Source organism: Benincasa hispida, chromosome 11, assembly GCF_009727055.1.
Source record: "Benincasa hispida cultivar B227 chromosome 11, ASM972705v1, whole genome shotgun sequence".
Lineage (NCBI taxonomy): Eukaryota > Viridiplantae > Streptophyta > Magnoliopsida > Cucurbitales > Cucurbitaceae > Benincasa > Benincasa hispida.
In genome coordinates this window covers 13831534-13840307 of record NC_052359.1, presented here as the reverse complement: position 1 = coordinate 13840307, position 8774 = coordinate 13831534, and the positions used below count along the sequence as shown (strand labels likewise).

General features: G+C 26.4%; 1 protein-coding gene across 1 annotated transcript; it reads right to left on the bottom strand.

The window, feature by feature from the left end:
* Positions 1 to 297: 297 nt before the first annotated feature.
* LOC120089927 (lactoylglutathione lyase-like) lies at positions 298 to 6537 on the bottom strand. Its single transcript, XM_039047371.1, has 9 exons — positions 6481 to 6537; positions 6274 to 6395; positions 5467 to 5591; positions 5063 to 5127; positions 4765 to 4971; positions 3958 to 4005; positions 2695 to 2805; positions 1640 to 1792; positions 298 to 439 (listed from the first exon to the last, which is right to left on the bottom strand). The coding sequence occupies exons 1-9, from the start codon at positions 6535 to 6537 to the stop codon at positions 398 to 400; spliced, it is 930 nt and encodes a 309-aa protein (XP_038903299.1). The 3' UTR covers positions 298 to 397.
* Between the last annotated feature and the right edge of the window lie 2237 nt (positions 6538 to 8774).

Sequence of the window (8774 nt, the reverse complement as noted above, 5' to 3'; positions counted from 1 at the left end):
CTAACCAATACAATTTCACTTAATTAATAGTTTTATATTTTAAGTTCTACTAGAAAATAATAATTATTATTAGAAAAGAAATGAGACTAAACATAATAAAAATGAGCCCAATTACATACCATACCTACAAATAATACAAATTGCCCTTCTGATAAGAATACATGATTTAAAAGTAACTTCATAAACTTGATTGTATATTCACTCAAGAGGACATCCACATTCGCTAAACAAGAGTTGAAAAATCTCTACGTGAATAACAAAATAGGGAAATAAATAACACAACACTATAATATTATAATAAGTACAAGTTGAAGTAAGTAATAAAGTGATCTTCGTCTTCTAGAAATTAATGTATATAATCCTCCGAATTTGATCCTTTTCACATTCTTGTTTTTCTTTATAGTGTTCCTCTTTGATAATCTTTATTGTCGACCATATTCTGAAGGTAAAAATAAATAAATAAATAAATAAATGTTGATATGTATAAGAATTTAAGAGAAATTAATAAAATCAAATATATACATGTGTGCATTTGTGAAAAATTAAATTAAAACTAAAAGAACCAATAATTGAATCGTGAATTTAGACTATCCCATCTTATTGTTCTTCAGAAATATATTCTTACCAAAATAGTAAGAAAAGTAATTCACATGTAATGACTAGAATGAAAAAAGAAGACGAGAAGAGAAAAAACCAACTCATATTGATGAAAAACCACTTAACAAATTTGTAAAATAAAACTCAAAACAAAAGATTTAAATTGATTTAAAAGTCTAGGAGTTTATTTGGGATTTAATTGATACAATAATTATTTTAACGTTTTAAGTGGTACAAACTCAAAGTTTAAGAGGGTATGTATTGATTATTTTTTTTTGTTAAAAATTAAAATAGAATTCTTGTGTATTTAATTTCATAAAAATATAATTAAAAAAAATTAGAAAAAATTGTAAAAACCATCCGTAAAGTATATGATGGTAGTTGTAATTATACCATTTAACTTTCAATTATAAAAATTGAGTTCTCAAATTTATACAAGTGTTAAAATTGAACCCTTAGACTTACATAATTGTAGAAATTATAACAATTATATAAGTTTTAGAGTTCAATTTTATCATTTGGTGGACCGAATTTCTATAACTAATGTAAGTTTGAAGGTCTAATTTTTACACTTATAAATTTGAGGGCTCATTTTTGACAATTGAGATTTTAAAGATGTAATTATAAGTACCACCATATTTCAGAGTTAACTTTTCCAATTCACCAAATAAAAATATAAGGGCAAATTGCAAAAAATACCGTAGTAGTTACAATTACACCCTCAAACTTTCAATTCTAAAAATTAAGCACTCAAACTTCTACACGTATTAAAATTAGACCCTCAAACTTACAATAATTGTTGAAATTGAATCCAAAAATGATAAAAAATGAACACTCAAACTTATACAAATGTATCCATTAATACAATCATATAAAATTCAAGAACCAATTTGATCAAATTCTAATACTTATACAAATTTGAGGGTATAATTTTTTAAATTGAAAGTTTAAGGGTATAATCGCAACTATGACGCTTTTAGAGGTGATTTTTGTAATTTACAAAAAATATAAAATAAAAGAAGTAAAATGTTGTAGTACTTACAGTTATCCAGTTATCTGGGTCAGTAAAGCCAGTTAATTTGACATTGATATTGGAAAAGAGAACAGGCTCGATTATTAGATTACCACCAAGCTCTTTCATTACCAACTTAGCAGCTTCAGCACTCTTGTTTACATTGTCAGTGCCAATATACACCTGAAAATGGAATAACCAATCATAATATTATTTACTTTTCAATTTTCCATTATGTATATATGTTGATAGAACAATAAGACAAGAGCCAAACAAGATGACTTTCTTTAGAAAAAGAAGTTGAAGGATTATTCCATCTATTCATTTTAAACGTATAAGTTAAAAGTACTAACAGAAAAAATGAACATTTTAAAAGTATATTGAACCAAAATGAACTAAAATTTAAAATATGAGAATTAAGCTGAACATTTTCGAAGTATAAAAAACAAAACGAACCAAAATCGAAAGTATAGAGATCGATGTACAATTTAAATCTAGAATATAATACTGATGAGTCCCAAAATTAATTGGCTCTGAGAGGAGTAATCTATGTATATCTCATAAACATTTTTTTTTACCAGATATATCTTTTTGAGTATTATAAGCTTTGAAATTATATGTTAGATAAACATGAGGTTTCATCTCAAAACTGATTGGAACTGATAAGCAACAAGAGGAGTAATATATATTCATGCATCTTATTATATAATTATTGTGAGGTCTCTCTATTTTTCAATGAAATCTTACAACTTCGAGATGCTAGTAAATATTGTAACAAATAAGTTAAGCTCAATGTGATTATAGCTAAGTTATTATTAATACTATAACCATTGAATTAGTGCTTCAAATCAACGTTAATAATACTTCATGTTGAGGAAGATTTTTATAGTACAATAGGAAATTGAAAGATTCGAACTATAGTTTTTTATTTTTTTTATTTTATTATTATTAATAGATTACATGTCAGTTGAGTTATGTTCACTTTGACAAATGAAAAGAAGAATTAGAGGAAACTGAGTCTAAAAATAACATATCATATAGTTAAAAAAAAAAATAAAAAAATAGTGCTTAAAGTTTGGGCATACCATCGAATAGCCATCTCGTCCATCATCACGAGGGATATTTTTTCTCTTTTCCAATTGCAAGATTGTTGTTTTACTTGGGTTTACTCCATAACCCAAAGTCCCCAAAACAATCTGCCCAACAAAATAATAAACCAAGACATTTTAAAATACTTTTAGTTGAAGAAAATAATATTATAACCTATTATATAATAAATTTGCCTTTAAATCTCTAGAATGGAAGCATTTTTTTTTTTTTTTTAAATAAACATTTGAATTCTTAACTAAAGATTTGAATTCTTAACTAAATTTGTTAAAAAAATATATATATATATATATTAAAAAATAAATTCAAATAGAAATGTTTTCAAAAATCAATGGAAGAAAACTACTTGGGTAACCATTTGATTTTTTGTTTTTTTGTATTTGAAGTTAGACCTATAAACACTACTTTCACATCTAAATTTCTTTCTTTGTTATTTACTTTTTAGTTTAAAAAACCAAACAAAAATTAGAAAACCGAAAAAAGTAGGACTCGCTTGATAACCATTTAGTTTGTTTTTGTTATTGGAAATTAAGACTATTTCATCTACATTTCTTACAATGATTTGCATCTTTCTTAAGTACAATAGTTGAATTTTTAACCAAATTCCAAAAACAAAAAACAACTTTTTGAAAGGCCAAAAACCAAAAACAAAAAACAAAAAACAAAAAACAAAATAGTTATTAAATGAGACCAACATAAAAAATTATTATTGTTTAGAATTTGACTATGAAAAAACCAATAATTGAGTGACAAATAGAAAATAAAGATAACGATATAAAATAATGGAAAAAAACAGAACTTCTATTAAAAGGCATTTTTTTTTTTTTAAATTTTTATAAAGTGTAATTGCAATTGGTAGCAATTTTAGGAATAATAACCAAGTGTATAATATCATTTAAAAAAAATTGCAAATATAGACAAATCTATCAGCGATAGACTTATATCGTTGATAAACTCTTACCAATGATATGGTCTATCACTGATAGACTCCTACTAATAATATGATCTATTATCGATAGACTATTTAAATTTGATCATATTTACAATTTTTTTACATTATGTTATATCTGCTAATATTTTGGGTCTAATGTCTATATTTGTAACTCTTCCTTTTATAAATTTGACACTTTTTTATTATCATTTTTTATTTTTTGAGAACGGCAGCATAAAGTATTTGCATTAAACCAAAGTTGAAATTACTTGTATATATTAAATTCGAAATGAAATGATAGTTTCTATACCTGTCCTGTTGAATTATTCTGCCTCTCAAACAACTTCATTCCTAATGCCTGCGTTAAGCAACGTATAAGACAATTACTTCAATATTAGTCTAAAATTAAACTTCATACACAATAATCGAATAATATTAGATATTATAACAATTCATTACCTTTGATTTTTTCATGAAAATAACTTATGAATATGAAATCATTTGGCATTGATCGAAGCTCAATCCATATCTTTGTATAATAAAAATGCATGTCTCTTACTTTTTCAAGAAGGAAGTATCACTACATAATAACAAATCTATAACACTCCAAAAGACGTAAAATAAATAAATAAATAAATAAATATTTTAGGTCTCATTACAAAATTATTTGGTTTTATACATACATACATATATATATATATATATATATATATATTATTTTTAAAAGTAAATTTATTTTGTCTCAATTTTCTTATAATGATTTCTATCTTTTTAAGGTAAAAGAGTTGAATTCTTAGCCAATTCTTAAAAAAAGGGAAATAAATAAAAAAGAAAAAATAAAAAAATAAAAAAGAAAAAAATAAATTATTTTTTTAGATTTCAAACCTTATAGGTTGGTTTTTGAAAACTTCAATAGAAAATAGATAATAAAGCAAGAAATTTAGAAGTAAAAGAGTGTTTATAAGCTTAATTTTCAAAAACTAAAACGAAAAATTAAATAGTCATCTTTAGATTAGCTTACATTAACCGTTGTTCAAATAGCATAAGATATACTATATTCGATCAAAATCAATCAAAGGCTGAAATTCTCTATTCAATATCTAGAATCCAAGCTTACCTTTGTATAGAAGTTGAGGGAAGTATTCAAATCTTGTACATGAAGCATGATTTCAACAAGAGGATCACTTGAAGTTGTCCTTTGAATGAGCTTAAACTTATAACCATCATGATCTTCCACAAATGCAAAGATGGTTTGGTTAACTTTTTGGGGTTTATGGATAACCAATGCACCATTAGCTCTAGCTTTCTCCACAGTTTTGTAGATCTACAAAACCATATGTTTATAATTAATTATCAATTCAATAATAAAAGGAACATATTATAAGAACTATATATTAAAAAAAAAAAAACCCCACATCTTGAGTGGCGATCCCAAAGTGTCCAAACTCTGTCCCAATAAATACATCATTTGAATCATATCCTGAAAATTTGAGATAAGAGATTATTATTAAGATATATTCTTAAGTGTTATTATGGGTACGTTATTTTGGTTTCCTTTGATAACCATTTAATTTTTTATTTTTATTTTTAAAAATTAAGTCTATAGACATTACTTCCAAACCAAATTTTGAAGATTAAAAAAGTAGTTTTTAAAAATTTGTTTTTGTTTTTAAAATTTGACTAAAATTCAACAATGATAGTTAAGAAATATGTAAATCATTATAATAAATAAAGAGGAAATAGATTTAATTATTAAAATAAAAAATAAAAAATAAAATTGTTATCGAACAGAACCTTAATTAAATATGTTATATCTCATTTTGTCTTAATTCTAATAAGAAATGAGTATTTTGGGGCCCAAATCCAATGAGGGCGTCTCTATATTGACGATCGGGGAAATTCCTTCTTTTTAAAAGTTTCATTCCAAAGCCTTGCATGTAAAACCTACAAATTAATCAAAAGCATTAATAGGCATGGTTTGAAATTAGTAGCGTAGCTTCTAATATAATCATTGGTAAATTATGATTTTACGATATAAAATAAATTGGTGTTCGATAGATTTTACGTTTGAATTTGAAAAAGTAGGTTACATGATTTGACTCAATTGAACTATAGTTGGTTACTAAGAAAAACACATACACGATGCGACAAATATGCGACATGGACACAACATGTCATTTTTCTTAAAAAAAATCTAGTTAGGACACACAAAACAAGAGGACATTTATGTAAATATATATTTTTTAATTTATATCATTTCTAAACAAGGAAATCCAAAGTCAATGAATTTATGCATTTATATGCATACAAAATCAGTTTGATGTATTTTGTTCTCAAAATTTATTATTTTTGTCAAATATTTATCTATTTGGTATACACAACAAATGTTTGATGTTTACACGACAAATATTGGTTTTACTTTGACTTTATACCACTAACGTAAATATACAATATCTCTATACAAGGACAATATTAACCAAACTAAAGTGTTCGTATTTCTTAGTTAAATATGAAATAAAAGGATATTACGAAAAAAGAAGTTTAGATAGGATGTCACCAATATACCCAAAACTTTAGCTCTTAAATTATATGAATATAGGTTAAGAAGCATACGTAGATGACATACCTAATAGAACGGTCTAGATCGGAGACGTGAATAACAGCACGGGGAAGACCACGATGGTCCTTCTTCAACCATTCGAACACATTGTCATTCAGATTACGAGCCGCTAAAGTGGTTCCGATGATCTAAAATGCAGGTCGAACAATAATGGCCCATGTTAAGAGAATAAATCACACTGAAGAAGGTGACTTAAAGAAGATAAAAGCTTACCAAAGAGAAGAAGAGAAGAGAGGAAAAGATAGAAGAAGGTCCCAACTTGTTCGCCATATCTTCAAACTTCAAAGCTTTGAATGTTAATAATAAGTGTTATGGAGAAGGGTTGGGAGTGGGAGTACTTGTCGGTTTAAAATTGACATTAAAAGACTTTAATGTCGACTGAAAACCGACATTGAAGATTGTGTTATGAAACGTCTTTAATGTTGGTTAAATAACAATATAGCTGACCAAAATTTTAGTACCAATTATCTTCAATGTCTGTTCAAAACTAACATTGTACACCATCTTCAATGTCGAGTTTCAAGCAGAATGGAGGGTTCCTACCCGATTGTGGTTTAAAATCGACATTGTATGCCATCTTCAATGTCGGTTTTTACCAATTTTTTTTCAATAATTGTCCTTTTTTTTATGCCTCACTTTTTATATTATCCAATCGATTTTTAATGTAGGTCAAACAGTTAAAAGCATCATTATATGTCTCATGTTGAGTCAGAAAATGTCCATCATCGTATTTTATTAAAAAAAATATAAAAAATTGTTTATTGTAGTGTATGGCTTTCTACATGGCAAGCCAACAATATTTCTCTTCCACCTATAAATGCACATAACCCATACCTAAAATATAACAATAAACACAACAATACACTCTACCACAAAACTAAATAAAAAGTTACCTGCATTAAAGCACACTTCTATAATAATTTATCCACAAACAATAATTAGTACTTCCAATCCATTATATAAGTACTTATTAAATATGAATAAACATACTAATCAACATTTGTATATCGTTAATACACTTCCATAGAACAATAATTAAAATTATCATATCCAACACTCATATGGAACTATCCGCTTCTCCAAAACTACAATCAGAAATACCAAACACTTGTATAGTATTAATAATCATTTCTCTCCTTCACAAATATCAATTAGTAATTCGATGAGTACTTACACCCAATACCCATAAACAAAAAAATTATACATAAATCTTCCAATAAAAAGATCATGGTTAGATAATAATTTGTCTATCCACAAACCAACGATTAGTACTTCAGATTCATTCTAAACTTGCATATTTTACTCAAAACTCGTCAAGATTCATTTTAAGCTAGCATTTACATTCTGTTGAGACAAAAAATAAATAAATAAATAAATAAGTACATCCTTACACAAATCGGCCAACAAAACTTGCCTATTGTGTTCGAATAATGTCAATCTCTCCTTGGGTATATGCATTTTTTGTATTGAACTACAAAAAGAAAAAAAAAAGAAGATAAACTCAACATAAGTTTACATGATTTATTAAATTAAAGCTAGTATATAAAAAATAAATAATTTACGTACGAGGCTAGTAATGGGAGTAGTAGGATTATGCACTATTTCATGTATATACTTTTGCACATAGTACCTGCATCCTACAAAATCTAATTGATGGGGGCATGCATGTGAAAAAGTTGAAAATAATTATTCTTATGTTTGAATGAACATAATTTGTTAAAAAATTAATGTAACCTTTATAGGTTTCCATTTTGGAATAGACCGATGGTGTTAGAGATCGTGCTTGGCTTGTCATGTTTTCAATCCACTAATAGTTTGAAAACATTAGACAAACATAAATATTTGAATTAAGAGCTAAGAAAGTTCAATTACACTTACATATTTATAACTCCATGAAATTTCTCTTGAACCTTACTTCGAGTAGAGTCTAAAACATAAACATAATTTTCTTGGAAATTGATTACAATCAATATCCAATGATAGCTATAATAAGCAACAAATTTGAAAAATTAGTACGCATATAATGAAAATTAAAAATAACTAAAGAACTAGTATTTACTTACTTTGTGTTATATGGAATAAGAAATAATTGGTCCAAATTAGCCGATTCTAGTTGGTTGGCTAAATTTCTAGGTCGAAGGTCTAGAGACTTCACATGTGGTGATATTTTTCTTGGTCAAGTATAAAAAACTTCTTGGTATTATCACGGTCACATTCATCCCAAAGATACCTAAATAAAGCAAAAGTCATTATTTAAACATGAAAAAAATATACATGAAGATTGTGAATCAAGATGAGTAATACTTATGCAATGTATGTCAATATACAAATATAACCAATTTCAACCATACTGCAATATTAAATCAGATCATGACGGCCTAAATAAATAGATATGCCCCTTCCAAATATGTGCTCGTTCAAATTAATACGAATCATGTCTACATCGTTTATGTTGTGTATGTCATGTCCGTCACATTCATCCCAAAGATACCTAAACAAAGCAAAAG